Source organism: Candoia aspera, chromosome 8, assembly GCF_035149785.1.
Source record: "Candoia aspera isolate rCanAsp1 chromosome 8, rCanAsp1.hap2, whole genome shotgun sequence".
In the NCBI taxonomy this organism is placed as follows: Eukaryota; Metazoa; Chordata; class Lepidosauria; order Squamata; family Boidae; genus Candoia; species Candoia aspera.
This window is the reverse complement of record NC_086160.1, coordinates 6,942,339-6,960,005: the sequence shown is the minus strand read 5'-3', so window position 1 is coordinate 6,960,005 and position 17,667 is coordinate 6,942,339. Positions and strand designations below refer to the sequence as shown.

Below are 17,667 nucleotides of genomic sequence, written 5' to 3'. Positions count from 1 at the left end.
CTATCAGCAATTACGAATATTGATGGTTGCTTATTATCTCCTGAATCATAATCAACAGGACTTCTGGTGAGCTTCTCAAATGCACCTGATCAGCCATTGTGTGGCAAGTATGACAGACTAGTTGGGTCTGTGGACTGATCTGTTTTAGGGCTCTTCTTATGTTCTTAAGAAGATCTCTTACCTGAAGGTGGAGGACAACCACTCCTCTGTCCGCTCTACAGGCACAGTTCTGAAGAAGTTCTTAGTGCAGTTGTTTTGCAAGGTGACTGTGATGGCTACTTGCGTAGGCAGATATAATGGCCAATTCACACTTTTCTGTTCCTGCTGGTGACCTGGGATGGAATTTAAATAGGGCCCAGGGAATGTGGAAGGGATGAACGAACTGTTAAGGGAGGAGGCAGTTCAGAAAAGATTGGTTCAGTCACGGGAAAGAAGTCACCTGCAATCTGATTCTTGAGTGAAGTCATCTCTTAAAAGCAGAGGGTGACCTCATCAGATGCTGAAGACAACCAAGACAAGGGCAGAGCTTTTCCAGAAACTGAATTTTTATTGAGAGCGTTAAAAGAAGAATTTACCAGTTAATTACTCAGGGCTGCCTGTAAAGAGGGAGAATGAAGACTGAGACAGCTGTAGGCCCAAGTGGATGTGCAGTGAAGCAAAAGAAGTTGCAAACCTGAAAGGAGAAAGAGAAAGAAGTTGTCATTTTGGTTCCTTCTGCTCCATCTGGAATGATGGAGGAGGACCAGGAATCCTTAACATCAGAAAAGAGATTGGAGAAGCAGATTTTAATCAGGAGTGATAAGATTTTAGCAGGCAGAAAACAGGGCAAGAATATTTAGGGAAAAACATACACCTGTGACTGGAAGCAAGCAAATTACATGTCTCTCAGAGAGCAGCTTGGAGTTTGAGGGCACAAAGACAACAGGATGACTAATGTATATGGGATGATCTTGGGATGGGTATTTGCAGATAAAAAAAATAAAGATAATGATCTTCCCCCACGGGACAGGACTAGTCCCTAGATGGGAGTTTATAGATTGTGAAAAGACCACACCAGAATTCTCATGACCAAGACCAATCAATGGGAGGCTACACTTCCTCAATGAAATTAAGAGATAGATTGGCCATTCTACAAGATCTTCTTCCAGTCTAGTGGGAAAGTTCTAGTGCATTTTGTTTTATGTTAGATTTTGTTAGCTAACATTTCTAGCCACTATGAGTCTTTTGAGCCATGGTGCCCAGGGAAAACACAAAAGACAGCAAATCTGACCTGCAAATAACATCTGGAAGATAATCTGAATTTATCCGTTTTGTATATTGCCTTCTTGCTTCATCTTACTAAGATTGCCCTTGGAATATCTAGCTTGGTGAAAACTTCATTAGTGCAGCTCAGAATCTCAATCACATTTGTGTGTATGTGTGTAAATTATTCAAGTTTATCATTATTTAAGCTTCAAATGTCCTTTCACTAGTTCATTATGAGATTGCGTTTCGGGATTTTTTTTTTTAATCAGGGAAATAGTCATTCTTAAAGGGTTGCTCTAGGTATCTTGAGAGCACTGCCAAGGTATCCAGTTGAGAAAGTTTATGGCAGGTTTTCAATATTGGTGTAATAAAGTTAATCCAAGATGGAGGTACTTTGGGTTAACAGTAGCCTGAGTCCTTGTTTTAGCTGGGGTTCCCCTGGCCTAAGGAGATCAATACAGAAGTAGTGATAATGTGTTTTGCAGATGTTTTGCTTTGTGTTCCAGCTGTGGGGTCCCTGACCTCACAATACAAGCAATTATGCAACACCTAGAAATAGAGCTAACACCACTCCCAACCATCAATCAACTGAGACTTCCCAGAATCCTCCAGTCACCAACCAACACTACAGAATTCAAATTCCATACAGGCTACAGATATTGCAAGACGATTCCAACTTCTAAACTGTGGTGCTGGAGTTCTTGAAGGGAAATGCTTGGTACATTGGGATATTATCCAACACATTGGAGTTTTTATCATGCTATCCAGGAATGGGGTGTGTGGTTTGGGGGATATGGGGTTTTCTTCATCCTCAGTTTGGGAAAACCTTCAGAATGGAAGCAGACCAATCTTTTGAGGAAGAACTTTATGATGTAAACTTTCTCTATGCGTGATAAATTATATAGAGCTGTTTTACTTAGGACATTGTATAATCAGGGTTTTTTTTCCTCTTAAGCATATGTCTAAAAGGTAATGTGTAAATGAATCAAATCTGTATTTGAAAGTACCTGCAAAGTAGGAGATTAGCTGCACCTCTTTAATTGCAATTACAGTTCCAGGTTTGCTGCCAATTCATGTCCCATTTCACTTTTTGCTACACTGAATCTGTTCATATGCGTGTGAATGAGTGTTTCACTTCTCATCTGACACCCTTTCCAGCAGCCATGCATTGAGCAGGAACTGTGAAAAAAAGCAGTTAAAAGATATCAGAGGCAATGTTTTGAGTCAGAAAAATAAATGAAGACATCCCCAAGGATGTCTTGTTCTTCTTGTCATGTTTTATTGTGAAGAAAACCTGTCTTCCAGAATTAAAGTTTAGTGACATGTAATAATAACCACTTATACATTGTTTAATTTTTAAAAAGCACTTCCCATATTTTACATCTTTAAGATCTGGAATGGCCCTCCATCCTAAAAGAGGCAATTTAAGAAAGATCATTTAATAGGGATATGGAGTAAGAAGCACTGAGGATAACATTGTTCACTTTCTTGGTGACCAAATGATGCTTTTTATACAGTAGCTACTGAAGTACACCATCGGATCCAATTTTATGGGTGCACTTTCAGTTTCTGAGCCCTAAGGACTTGGAAAAGACGCTTATGGCCTTCAATCTACGATGTGTTCTGTTAACTTTTGCCTATTTTGGCATCTAAGATTGCCAAAATGTTGACTGGGCGAATCCAGGGAGAGATGAATGCATCTTTGATGAAGTATTGCCACCAGTTGTAAAGGAAGCAGACCTCCATGAAATTTGATGATTTTATCTACTATCGCCCTGTCACAAATATTTCTTCTTCTGGGCAGGCTCTTGGGGAGGGTGGCATCTTACAGCTACAGAAGTTCTTGGAATACACCAGGTAGACTCTTCTTAGGTACACCTTTTTCTTCTAGATTCAGGGCTGGTTTGGGGACTTGTTCAGCTATGGTGACCCTCGTAGGTCACCTCCTGTAAGAGAGAGAGGCAGAGGAAGCATGGTTTGTTGACCCTGCTTGATGTCTCAGTGGCTTTTGACCTCAGCAATGTCCTCTTGGACTCCAGCCATAGTACAGTGGTTTTCCTATTTGCATGAGGTTTTCCTACTTGCATGAGGAAGTGACTGTGTTTCTGTATCCTATCAGCTGTATTGTGGAGTGCCATAACTTATGCTAATTAATACCAATATGGAGCCTTTGAGGACAGACATGAAGGATTGGGGGCAATTTATCATCAATATGCTGATGGCACTAGCTGATGACCCTGGCTTACATTTGAATCTGGAAAGGTTCTGTATATTAGATGTGTGGACTGGGGACAGTGTGCTGAAATGGAATTTTATCAAGACCTTATGGATGGTTTCTGGATATGGGAATTGATGAGTTAGCATGTTCTGAGTGGGGTTGAATTCATTCAGAAAGAATGGGTATGCTGCTTGGAGTCTTCCTAGAGTCTTTATTGGTCAGGGGTGCCTGTTATCAGCTTTGGTTAGTACATCATCCACATCCTTTCTTGAAGGGATAGCCTAGCTGTTGGTGCTGTACTTCATAATGCCACACCTCTGAAATTAGTAGGCTTGTGCAGTGCTCTGGATTCAATTCCCAAAAGCAAAAAGATACTTTGGAGAATGCACAGGGGTGCATGTAGCACCTGTCTGCAATTAATTAAAGCAACCACATCTTTTCTCAGGATTGCATGCCAGCTTCAGAGGATAGCCACATAATCTTGGGAGGTGATGCGGCTGTTTTAAAGAACTGTAGAAAATGTTAGTCATGTGCTTCCACCCTTTTTTAAAGCACCTTTTTGGAATCATCTTGGAAGCATTGCACATCAAGAAAGTGCTGATGGTAACATCATTTAGACTTCTTGAAGACTTACCTTTTTTCCAACCCCTTCCCCATATGAATGCTGTAGGTACAGTTTTCATTTTGTTTCATTGTCTTCCTTATCTCATTTTCCATAACTGAATGGATTATGTGTTTATATTGTCTTAATCAACTGTCGAGTGTAATCTGCTTCAGTATTTGCCATTCTGGGAGGCTGTATACATTGAATAAACAAGAGATGATTGGAAGGGAAAGCTGAGGAAAAAGGTGGAACTTGATTGTTCCAGATGAAGACATTTAGACGTTTAGAATTGTTCTGCTGGGAATTGTTCTACTCTCATATTCATACAGTCCCAAATGCAGTGGGACTTATTCCTGCATAATTAAGGAAAGAACATAATTGTTAAAAGGTAAAGATATTTTTAAAAAGTGATTTTTTTTTCTGGATCAAAGAGTATTCAGTGGGATTTATTTCCAGGGACATAAGCCCAGGGTAGCAGTCCTGCGCATGCATGTGTATAGGATTGTGGTCTAATATAATGCGCTTTAATATGTCCACTTGATAAGAAGACCTGTGGGATTTCAAGACCTGAATCTGGATAAAGAGTTACAGACTTGGAGTCTGAGACTGTTAGGGAAAAAACCATACTAACAGGAAAAGCAGTTCGATAGTGGGACTAATGATCCAAAGAAGTACTGAGTTCCCCTTCACTGGATGTGTTCTAGGATGTTTAATTTGGATTCCTGCGGTGAGCAGGGGTTGGACTTGATGACTTGAATGGCCATTCCTAGCTCTGTGAAATTGTCTAATCTTAACTGAGAAACTCACACAGATCATAATTTTGGAAAGCAATCCAAGTATTTTCCCACTTCTTACAATAGAATTGTCTCTGATTTTGCATTTTATTTTTTAAGGAGGAGGTGTTAAAGGTTCGCCTTGGTTTTCTTGCAGTATCTGGTGTGTAAAAGGAAGCTAGAGAGTAAGAAGGAAGCCTTGCTTATTCTGTCGAAGGAACTTGATTCGTGTCAACAGGAAAGAGACCAGTTCAAGCTTATGGCTAATCAACTACGGGAAAAGCACCAATCTCTGAAAAAGAAATACCAAGAACTAATTGTATGTAGCTGGTTTGAAAACTTGGATAATATAAAACCCTTTCCTTCTGGTAATGCAATGAGCAAGATTAACTATTTCCTTACAATCTTTTAAAATCTGACTTCCTGAAACTGTTGTTGACCATTTTTGTGAATATTAATAACATTTTAATGCATATTATGTAATGGAACAAAACTGTAATGCTTTACTAAAGTATTAGTGCAAATTAGATTTCTTTATTCCATCTTATTTTCCTGGTTACACCTGTCCTTTCTTTTTAGGATGGGGATCCCTCTCTTCCTCCTGAAAAAAGAAAACAGGTAGGTTTTATTTCTGAGTAATGTAACTGATGATTCCAAGTCGTGCATTCTTTCAAAAAGAGAGGTCTATATTGAATTGTTTTGATTGCAGCACTGCACACAGATAAATATATTGGTTTACGCTATTTATTTAATGCTCTATTTTGCAGAGTGGTACTCCAATAATCCCATAAACCTGCTTATTAGTAAAAAGGGACTTAGATATAATCAGTTTTAAATATCTAAGATCAGCATGATAAAAATGAACAAATTAAATGAAGATTGGGGTTCCTGCAAATAGTACTGTAATATTTTATTCGGAAAGGCTCTTAGAAATTGTAACCTTTCCCACTTTAACTTGGAGGGGAAACAAATGACAGTGACAGTTTTATTCACTACTCTACATTGTTACTGGTTTTCCTTAGGGTTCACGCTAATTCTCCTCCACCATCAATCCCAGCTTACAAATGGCTTGACTATTTACAGTAGCTTGCAGACATTTTCCAATCTTTCTGATTTTTTTGTACACATACTTCCTTTTCCAGCTCCTTGGTTGCCTTCCTTTGCCCTTTAAAATATACAACTACCCCAAATTCAAGAAAGGACTCACATTTTAAAACTCTTAAGCCCCCAAATGTAGAAAAAAGGGCTCACTCAGGGCCTTGGGGTAGGGGCCCAGAAGGAGGTTGGTGGGCCATGTGAACCCCTGCCAGGCCACATACTTTTTTTACCTATGTTATAGCCTTGAGAGCCAGTTTCATTTAGTGGTTAAGATGCTAGATCAGAAACAAGGAAACAGTGAGTTCTAGTCCTGCTTTAGGAACAGAAGCTGGCTGGGTGACTTTGAGACAGTCATCTTTCTCAACCCAAGTACCAGCTTGGTGTGGTGGTTAATAGCACTGGACTAGGAAACTGAGTTCTAGTTCCACCATAGGCACAAAGCCACCTGGGTAAATTTGGGCCAGTCCCTCTCTCTCAGCCCTAGGAAGAAGGAAGGGCAAGCCACTTGTCAAAATCTTGCCAAGAAAACTTCATGCAATTGCCAGAACTCAAGATTGACTTGAAGGTACCAAATAAAGCTAACGTACTAAAGGCTTTTAAAGATAAAGGCTATCATAAAGGATGTTAATAAAGACTATTACATTTAATCAACAGATTGAAATCAACTGAGAAACCAATTAGTAACCAGTTGACCAGCTACTAAAGGACACTGTTGTCTGTGCTTTACCAGACAATGGTGGATCCCAACCTCAGTCACTAAAGCAGTAAAGATGCCAGTATTTTAAGCAGCTGGACAAAGGCTCAACTCAGGACAATGTTTCCTCTTGGCCAAACCAAAAATCCTTGCTAGGAGACAATATAGGAATTATGAACCCAGGCTGGATCTTGTCGCATGTAAAGGAATTTTGATGGCATGGTAGTGAGCCAAGTTGAGAATAGTAATTGATTAAGCACAAAATGACAGATGGCTACTCTCAGCTTATCATTGCTATCTATCCTGATGGTGTGGGTATGTGTAAGAGAAAATGAATAATTCAAGTCAGTGGAAGTTGGAAGGAAGTATCTTGTGTAATGTAAAATGGATAGGTTGACAGAAAATAGCATCTGGAGAAAAATGTTACAGATGCTAGGAGACATCTTTTGTTAGGTAGGTAGTATGGATGATGAGTTAATGGTTCATCAATCAGCAGCCTCTTGATTCCAATGAGCTTCTCTTCATCATGGTTTAGATTAGTCAGAGTTTGATCATTCTAGAACAGTGTTTTTCAAACTTGGCAACTTTAAGATGTGTTGGCTGGGGAATTCTGGGAGTTGGAAGTCCATTTGTCTTAAAGTTGCTAAGTTTGAAAAACAGGATTCTAGAAGCAGGTGAAATAATTCCATGCCAGTCTTAATTGAGGCACAGAGACGGAGTCACAACTGGAGCATGAGGTGAGAATGACATACATCAAGGTCCTAAGGCCTTCTCTGGTAAACTGATGCGGAGTTGGTGAATTTGATAAAGCATCATGTTCCAACATTCCGGCAAAACTATTTCCATAAGTGTTGCTATATGTTGTCACTACTCTGGGAAATAGGGAGTGCAGGAGAAGAATTCTGTTTAATTTTTTTCCTTCAAACGGTGGTTTGTAAAGGTTCCTAGAACTATTCCAAAGGGGATACTTGAACAAACCTTCATTTTCACGATCTTTCCCGCACAGATTTTAAAGATTGACGTGAGATTCATTACTGAACTGTATAGCTGATCAAAATTGATGGCACCGGTAAAGTTAAATTCTTCCCCGATGTCTGATTATGCATTTCCCTGGGAATATCTTTATCTGAACCTCAAAAACATTTAAGTGGAAAGATTGAGACCAGTAACTTTCATCACTTGTACATTAATGCATGGAAGTTTGTTTCTACAACGGGCAGGTAGCACTAGCAGGTGTCATCAATTTGTGTGGTTGATGTAGAGCTCAGGCATCTCTTACTAAGCAAAGCAGGTTTTACGGTATTAAGTTGGGTGCCACAATCATACAAAACCATTGAAGTAGAAATTGCAATAAAAATTGCTATCAATCACACTTCTGAAGTGTACTTTATGTTTCATCAGACTTTTTCCCCCCTACCTGTTCCCTTTCATTCCCATTGGCTACCTTGCAGTGTAGGCTTAAATGCTGGCAAATAACTTCAGCTTCTAAGATGTTTGAGCATTTCTTTCTAAAGAGTTTCTATATTGTTTCTCACCTTGTTCCTCCTTGTTTCCCCCTTTCCCCATAAATTAGTTTACAGGACAGAGCGGGAGCGTGGCATGACGACTTGCGTCTGCCAGTTAAGATTTATGTGCAGGGGGCTAAAAGGTACATTAAGTTTGTGTTACTATCCATCACACCCACACAAGCTTGAAACAAAATAACTTTGGAGGCAAGATTCCAGAAACTGTTAAAGGAATTGAATCTTGGGTTAGTGTGTGGTGGTTAAGGGATTTTTTATTTATTTGGGATACTGGTTTTCTTCTCACTGGTTAAGATTCCACTCTGGTAAGAGAGAGAGAGAGGAGGTAAATTAAATTGCAAGTACAGTTTGGTCTATTCAGTTTAGTGCAAACTCCATCTTCCCAAAGGCTCCTGATTATTGAGTTTACCAGAAGAACCCATTTTTATATATTACAGATTGTTGGTAAGGACTTGTGTGAAGAGTACACCACAAAGTACGGCACACATTGAGCCTGTTTTGGCTAATGCATAGAAGTTTTATGGGGTTATTGCTGCCATGGCACCCACTTCCTTATATTCCTGTTCACGATTTGGAGTTTGGGGATGGCTGTAGAATATCAGATGGCATCATAAAAGGTGAACATGCTAAGTGTGGAGTATTGTCAAGGCTGAGTCTTGCAAGCTGCTTGGAGCGAGTGAGAAACAAGAACAGTGGCATAAGTCAGCCATCAGGAGGATCTAGAAACAAGAGAGAAATCAAAGAAAATCCAAATTTAAAAGGTATCAAAAATAGCATGCTGCTCAAAGCTATGTTTGAAGATCCAAAGGCCAACTAGGAGCATGGATCAAATGACCAGCCTGGTTCAGTGGAGATATTGCAGGTCTTGGAAGTTCTTCAGTGCAGTTCCCACCAGGTGCTTCACCACATAAGGTAAGAAGGGGGACCCAGATCCTACTTCTTGTGATAAACATAGAAGAAGACAAATCTGATGCCATCCAGATTTTGAAGACTTCCTAAAGTTAAGCAAGAGCTTATAGAGCAGTGGTACTCATGTGATATCCCAAATTGATACATCTCTCAGTTTCCAAAGTGTTTTGATGTGTAGTATTTGAGAGTGATGCATTGGGTAACTATAAGTCGATTCATGATTTTTTCAGAACTGGAAAAAATAAAGATGCCCTTAAGTTATGTTCAGCTCTGTGGCAGGCTACATTGGGAAGATTTAAAAAAAAAATCCTAGAAGAGGTGAACAGCAAACTTCTGTATTGTTGCTGAAGAAACTTACTTGGATGGGTCCAAGAAATCACCATGACTCTGTAGAAGTATAAAAATATGGAAATATTTATCAGATGGCTTTCTCTGTGAGAGATCATGCCCAGAGGTACCCCAGCCTACTGCAACAATTGGTTTCTGCACTAGTGCTATTAAAATAATATCTTATTAATCCTAATGAATCTATGAAATGCAACTTATATGAGCATGAAAAGGTGAAAGGTCTCCTGTGCTAGCACCGAGTCATGTCTGACCCTTTGGGGGGACATGGCTTTCACGACATTTTCTTGGCAGACCATAGCGGGGTGGTTTGCCATTGCCTTCCCCAGTCGTCACCTTCCCCAGCAAGCTGGGTGCTCCTTTTACCGACCTCGGAAGGATAGAAGGCTAAGTCGACCTGAGCCAGCTGCCTGAGAATCCAGCTTCTGCTGGGATTGAACCCAGGTTGTGGGGAGAGTTTCAGCTGCAATACTACTGCCTACCACTCTGTGCCACACTAGGTTAGAGTAATACAGGTTTAGTCTGGCAAATACATAGGGTACACAGCATGAAGGTGAAAGGTCCCCTGTGCAAGCACCGAGTCATGTCTGACCCTTTGGGGGGATGCCACTTTTGCAACGTTTTCTTGGCAGACTATAGAGCGGGATGGTTTGCCATTGCCTTCCCCAGTCGTCACCTTCCCCAGCAAGCCATGTGCTCCTTTTACTGACCTCGGAAGGATGGAGGGCTGAGTCAACCTGAACCGGCTACCCGAGAAAGAATCCAGCTTCCGCTGTGATCAAACCCAGGTTGTGGGGAGAGTTTCGATTGCAACACTGCTACCTACCACCCTGCACCATGTGAGGCTCTCATATATGCACGTAGGATTGGTCAATTTTTAATTGACTTCTAAAGCTGTGCATTTGAAGAGAAGCTTGATCTGCAGCTGGTACTATATTAATGCAATGAAAAACTACACCAGAAGGAAAAGATACAAACTCTGTTGACATGTATAAATACGTATACAGGGTATTTTTTTACAAACACAATACAAAAATACTAGATATATTGATGTAAAACAAAACCATCATATGGTCTTTATCAGAAACATAGGCTTACTGAAAAGTCCCGTATTTTAAAGATTTAATTCAGAGGTCTACACTCAGTTGCAACACCTGGAAAAATCTTGAGAACATGAACCAGTTGCTCAGCCATGTTGGCCAAAAATGCTGTTTTGCTGTTGTAAAGTATTTCCACACATTGCACATCCAGAATGTTATTAAACTCCGTGTTTTGTTTCAAATTCCTTTTAAAGCACAACTCACTTTTTAAGAGAGAGTATCAACTAAGTAAGATGATCATTGAGTGTTGTTATACAGGAAAGCCTATACTGTAACAGAGATTTCTTAGAAAAGGCAATCTTGTCGTTTATTGGAAAGTTAGCAGTACTTTGCAATACCACTCGTTCAGTGATTGTTCAAAGATGCTGCTGAACGCGGGGGACTTATGACTGGTCCTCGAAGTTGTGGCCATTGCAGCGTCCCGTGGTCACATGATTGCAATTTGCGTGCTTGGCAAATTGCAATCATGTGACCACTTTAACAATAGTCGTGGCATCCCACAGTCACATGATCACCACTTGCAACCAGTTCCCACAAGCAGAGTCAATGGGGAAGCTCACAAGTTGCTCCGGTAAGTCGTTCCCGCTGCTTTTTCTCCTGAGGAACCCCTGGGCAGCAGGGCGAGTGTGGGCTCCAAGCAGGTGGGTGCCTGCCCACCCTGCTGCACTGACACTGGGCTGTAGGACCCAACCCCCCCCCCGCACTCGTGCCACGCTGCAACACTTGGAATAGTTTGCAGAATTGCTTAGACATTATCCTATCCGAAGATACATCATGTCTGTCCTTCCTCTGTGCAAAAGAGCACGCAAGGGAAATAATGCTTTTGATTCAGTCCATTTTTTCTTCCCCAATACTCCTGCATGAGATACTTTTTAGATCCCTCCAGAGAGAGAAAGGATGATCTGTTTCTTTCAAGTGGCTTTGCAAAGGAGAATGTTGCAAGGACTCTGGATTAAGTTACTAAACTTTTCTTCTTTGAATTTTTTTTCTCCTTTTTTCAAATACGGCCTGGGATTTAACTGATAGGGGACTTCACAATCAGTTTCAATCCCAAGTACTAGATAAAAACATGGAAAGATTCACTCCCCCAAGGGTATTTATGAGTATTTGTGTTGCCATCTGTCACTATTTATCTGTTATCTCCAAGTTTTATAGGCACGCATGGGTTGATTTAATTTACACCTGCACTAATTTTAATTCTAGGAAAGCATCAGATGCAAAGCAGAGATGCAAGTCTGAATAAAGAAGCATGGTTTTTCTCAGCTGCATCTTCAGGATCCTCTTGTGACCCTTTTTTACATTTTCCCAGGCAAATCTCGCCCAGCTTCTGAGTGATTCTCGGGATCGAAATAAACATTTAGGGGAAGAAATCAAAGAGCTGCATCAAAGGCTGGGAGAAGTGCAGGGGGACAACAAGGTATGGCATAAATTAAAAATGATTATATATTAATTCTAAGTAATGTTTATAACTAGTCTTTGAATCTGTTGGCCAAGCTGCGGTTAAGTAAAAATTTCTCTGAAACTTGCTGTATTGTTTAAATCAGAGGTCTACACTCAGTCGCAACACCTGGAAAAATCTTGAGAACATGAACCAGTTGCTCAGCCATGTTGGCCAAAAACATCCTGTCTCCCAAAAAATCATGCTGTTGTCATGCTACTTTTGCACAGTGCCTTTGAATTTTCAGCGTTCATATATTTCTACCAGATTTTAGTATTAAAAACTCAAAAATGGAAACCTCGTACTTTTCTAGATTTGTTTGCTAGAATGCCTGGAGAAAGCTTTAATGCAGCTTGGGATCGACTCTGGATGGGCAGTTTTTCTGTCCTGCGTAGAATTTTTTCTTTTGTAATGGGAGACATTCTCCTAATGGCCTTTTTTACTTAGAGAATTTACCTAAAGCAGTGGATATTTTTATATGCCATTTGATGCCATTTCAAGTTTAAAGAGGAAGTGATCGACATACGATAGAAATACCAAGTGGAAAGTATAACCGTTCCATTTATTTTTATTTTTCCTCTTGAATGGAAGACGTATGAACTTTCATCTTGCTCTAAACATAATCTGAGAGTAAGAAAGGCAGAATTCTGGCTATGAGTTGTGAATAGTTGAAAGTGAGGTTGGTTTCCTATTCAGGAAATGGAGGAATTCTAGGTTGCATGAGTATTGCTGAGGTATTAAATGGTAACCTTTAGATTTCTTGCAGAGTGGAGCTTTGCTTTAAGCTCGATGTCCTGTTCAGACTATGGGGCGGCCAGACAGGTTTATTATCAAAACCACTCTTTATTAAAACAACTATTTATAATAAATAAGTCCTTGTGGTCAAGAGGTAGGCTGGTCCTGATCAAGACCACCCGGGCAACAACGGGAGAACCGGCAAGGTGGCAGGAGGAGACTGTGGCAAAACAGCTGAGCGGGGTTTGCTGACCAGAGCTGTGGAAATTGGAAGAAGCCAGGGCACATGGCACAACTGGAACTGGAGCCGATTTTCCGCGATCTGGAACACCACCCGAACTAGGCTGGCACCTGGAAGCTAGGCAAGGCCGAACTGGAACCACTGGGCAAGGCTTGGCTCTGGAGGCAGGACTGGACTGAGCTGGGACCTTGGCACATGACTAGGCTGGGAGCTTGAAACATAACGGGACTGGACTGCAGGTTCTGGATGAGGCTGAGAACCCGGAGTGTAACAAAATAAGTCTGAAGTTCCTGAACAATGCTGGGCCACCGAAGCATGACTAGACTGGACTGGAGATCCTGGGCAAGACTGGAACTTAGAAGCACGATGAAACTGGACTGGAGACAAGGCTGGGAGCTGGAAGCAAGACTGGAAGCATGTCTGGAGCATCCGAAGCTGGACACAAGGCTGAGGTTGCTGGATTCGGCAGGGAGAAGATCCTCCGTGGCAGCAGTTGCAGGATACAGGTCCTCTTCGGTAGGAAACACAGGTGCTGATTTCCCTCCGGCTACAGACGAGATTTCCAACGCTGGTAAGGACTCTTCCGCTGGGGCTGCGAGCTCGAAGGATCAGTTGTCTCCAGCAGCTTGCTCTTCACACGTCTGCCTTTTATGCCGATCCCTTGTGCACCTATTGCCTTCTGCAGCCAGTTGGGCTGCTTTCTCCTTCGCACGCTTTTTGGCATATCTTTCACATGTGCTGATTGGAGGATTCAAATCCTCCTCTGAAGACTGACCAATCAGCATCTGTAACTTCTCCTGTGCTGCTGAGTCATTTCTGGGTTTTGCTTTCCGTGTTTCTGCCTGGTAAGTTTCTGTTTCCCCTTCCTGACTCAGAAAGAGTTTCGTTTCCTGAGTCAGAGGCTGGCTGAAACCTCACACTCTTGCTTTATTTTATTGGCAGCCATGTCTATTCATTTTTGTAAACCATGTCAAAGATCACATTTTCCTTTTTAACTTCATGTGCAAATGAGCCTTATTTGCCAGGTTTCATTTTTCATTCATTTAACACACATTTTCGTAAATTGTCTCCCATCTCTGGATAGGTGTAATGGTCTGTGGGAATGACCTTGGGAGACAGGAGGGGAAAGAGCTGCAGCCAGGGCAGATGACGGTTTGATAAGCGGTGTCTTAGCCCAGAGACAGAACAGGGGCCTGGAAAGAGTCTCAAAAGGCAACAGGGGGAGAGATGTGCTTTCAGTCTTGCAAGGTTCTGTTGATGTAACCTTTCAGTAAAGGTAGTGTTAGTACTCATGGTATTGGCTTCTTGTCCAGACTACCTTGAAGAGCTGACATCATTCTTGCAAGCCTGAAAGCACATCTCTTTCCCACTTATCTTTACTTTCCAGGGAACTGGGGAGGATCCTTCTGAGACCTTTTCCACGTCCCCATTCCTTCTTTGGGCTGAGATGTCTCAAGGATATTCCCACGGACCATGACAATAGGATAGATAGCCTCTGAAGGTGAAGCAATGGTCCTTTGGTGGTGATTTATCAACTCAGGATTAAGATTTCTTGACCACAAGTAGGTGTAATATTCTAATGTGAAGCAGTATTTTTCAACGGAATGCATATGTTCAACTTCAAATTGAAAGAAATTGAGAAACGTACATGTAGGAGTGAGAGAGCTTACAATAAAGCCATTAGAGGAAATCATGTGGCAAAATTCTTCCCAAGAAAGTAAGTTCTACCACAGTAGTGAATCTCTAAGAGTCCAGACTCCAGACACTGGAGAAATGATGGCAAATATTTCCCTCCCTCTGAACTGTTTTCCTCAAAAGTGCCCCCCACTTGTTCTTTTTGATGCCATCCTGTGGAAATTTCTACATGCAGTGACCTTAGAACCGAATTTCAACTTGACTTACTTAAATACTTCTATTTTCAGCTAATCCTTACAGGTCTTCATAATTTTAATTACTGTTTTATAATAAATCTGTCATGAAAAAGAGCAGCAAATTGTAGCTTTCTTCTGTGATTTGGTATTTTCTTTTCCCACTAAATTAAGATTTTCAGTAGGGACAAACATGATATTAAAAAGATCCTCTGCATCAGAAGCTTTCTGTGTTTCTGTAACAGAATAGCAGATGTGTGTATATAGGGAGATATATTGGAAATGTGTTTTATTGTTTAATTGCATAATTACCACTTTATAAATTAACTTTCAGATACAGTGGTTTATATGAAACATTCTGAATCTAGTAATAAATGCTGGTGGTTTTGATTAAATACTGTCCAAGACTCAGAGCTCTAGCTTAAGTGTAGAAAATATTGAATTCAGGGGCATCCTCTGGTGGGGGCCTAAAAAGTCAAGATGGTAATAACCATCATTAATAAACTACATTCTGTGATGGTGTTACTGTATATATTAGTATCTCAGGTGAAGAAGGTCCATGCTCAGATTTATTGAGGGACTTTTATGTAGAATATATGCGTAAAGTTTCTGAAATAGAAGTTCCTACCATGAACAACAAAATCCACATCTGTGTATGTGCAAGACACCAGTATTAATATCAGGTTAAAATGCTATGAAGCCCACCTGCCTTTTTTCTTTCCTTAAATATGAGCTCTTTATGAGTCCTCAGAGGCAACTCTAATTCAGAAGAATGAAAAAGCAGAAGAGCCAAATGTTTAGGTGAAATCCTTTGGCTTGTTTAGAAGTTTAGAAGAGATGGGTGAACACCATTATTGTTAGCATGAGCTCCAAGCAGAATCCACAAAGCCTTCAACATGTTCTGAATTCTGGCATGCTGATAACCTGTATAAAATAACTGGCTTTGTTTAATTTTATAATACTGATTTCGTTATCAGACCATAATTACCTATTTATTCCACCTACTATGGAAGAAAAAGAAATATGTTGTATTGGGTGTCTTGAAATCTGAGGTTGGTGATGTGAAATTTCAGAAAGTCTTTCTTTTTGTGAATGAGGTAGGATTGACTTTATGGCTTTACAACATTTTCTTGTCTTTTGACATCCAACTATCCCAGTACAATAAACCTTCTTTATTCATTGGTAGGAGTTTACATGTAAGAAGTTCGTGATCTGAACTACAGTCAGCTCCAGGTCTTGTTTTTACTGACTATAGATGTCCGCCACCGAAGAGTCGGAAGCGACTGAACAAATAAACAGAAAAGGAGTTTACATATGTCCTTCTGAGTACACTGAAGTCTCAATATTTGAAAAAAGCTTTGGAATACACACACACACACACACACGTACACTTGCACATATAGACACTGGCATTTGAATTTTGCACTCTACTTCTTAGGTAAAAGATACAGCAATACAAAATAAAATAAAAATCAGGTTGGCGTGAAGACCTAATGATAGGGAATATTTGGATTGTGAGTATAATATTCATTTGGAAATTTTTCCTGGTTTGTACTTGGGAAACAGTTGGCAAATGACCAGAGGCAGTGTATATTTTATCTATAATTACACAGAAAGGGGATGTTTCCCACTAGTAGTATTGTAGAAAACTCACCCAAATAAACACCAACAAATATAGAAGATGCAATGCTTGTTTTATTTTGTGTGAAACTAGCAGGTGACAGTCATTCACTGGTCTCTTGCGCTCAGAATTGCCGAAAGCAAGAATCCCAAAGTTACATAGGTCTTTTTTGTTGGAGGTGGTTTTGCCTGGTTCAAGAAGTTAGGTACTCTGAGTGTCTATGTGTGTATCTGTGAGTCAGTGTTGACTCCTGGTGACCACATGGATAAGTCCATTCAGTTTTTCTTGGCCAGGTTTTTCGGAAGTGGTTTGCCATTGCCTGCTTCCTAGGGCTGAGAAAGAGGGACCGGCCCAAAGTCACCCAGCTGGCTTTGTGTCTAAGGCAGGACTAGATCTCACAGTGTCTTGGTTTCTAGCCCAGTGCCTTTAACTACTACCTCAAACTGGCTCTTGAGGTACAATTTAAATGTAAGGCTAATTCCATTAAGGAATTAGGTGGGTTTCCTCTTTTATTCAGCTGTTTCTTGAGTAACTCCAAACATTTTCACAGTCTGTTTGAACAATCTGTGACTGCATTTGGGTAAGACGTACACTGCAATTTGCAAGCAAATTCTAAGGCTGCTCCTTATCACGACTGATGCCACCAACAACTGGTTCTGGGTGAAATTGCCTAAGACTTAAGGGTTTGTTTTTCATGGTTGTTTTTAAGTTTGTACAATAAGGGCAAAGCAGTAGAGAAACTCAAATACATGCTGTGCTACCTATAAAGAAAAGCCTAGGTAGAAGACAGAGAAAGCTGGAGTCGTCTTCTTCTTTTTTGTTTTTTGCAAAAACAGTTCCTGAATAATTCTGAATTACCACCAGAGAGATAATATTTTATAGAAAAAAATGGTAGCTTCAACAAAGAGAATGAATAGTTCCTCATATTATTTAAAAACCAGAAGGAGTCTCTTAGGACCTTTTTCAACTAACAAATTTTATTAAAAGGCATAAGCGTTTGTGAGCTGCAGCTCATTTCATCAGATGCATAGAGCGACTCATCTCAGGAGCTTGCTGATTTTTAAACAGGGTGCCTAGCAGAATTTAATAGTTGTAGTTTAGATGTCAAAGCTGAGCTCTTCTTAAGACTTTTGGAAACCAACAAGATTCTGAATCCTCCTCATTTCATTATAAATATAGTTACACTAATAATAGCGATGAACAAAACTTCTATATGTGTCCTAACAGTCAGGAACCACGCTGAGACAAGGAGTAG

The 17,667-nt window shown here is 40.5% G+C and overlaps 1 protein-coding gene across 2 annotated transcripts in view; it reads left to right on the top strand.

Annotated features, from left to right (window-relative positions):
• CCDC149 (coiled-coil domain containing 149) overlaps positions 1–17,667 on the top strand; it is a 51,502-nt gene that overhangs the window by 10,300 nt on the left and 23,535 nt on the right. For both annotated transcript variants that reach the window (XM_063309838.1, XM_063309837.1), the window contains exons 2-4: positions 4,998–5,159; positions 5,420–5,458; positions 11,819–11,926. In XM_063309838.1, the coding sequence (XP_063165908.1) occupies positions 4,998–5,159; positions 5,420–5,458; positions 11,819–11,926 (309 nt within the window). The remainder of the gene's footprint in view (positions 1–4,997; positions 5,160–5,419; positions 5,459–11,818; positions 11,927–17,667) is intronic.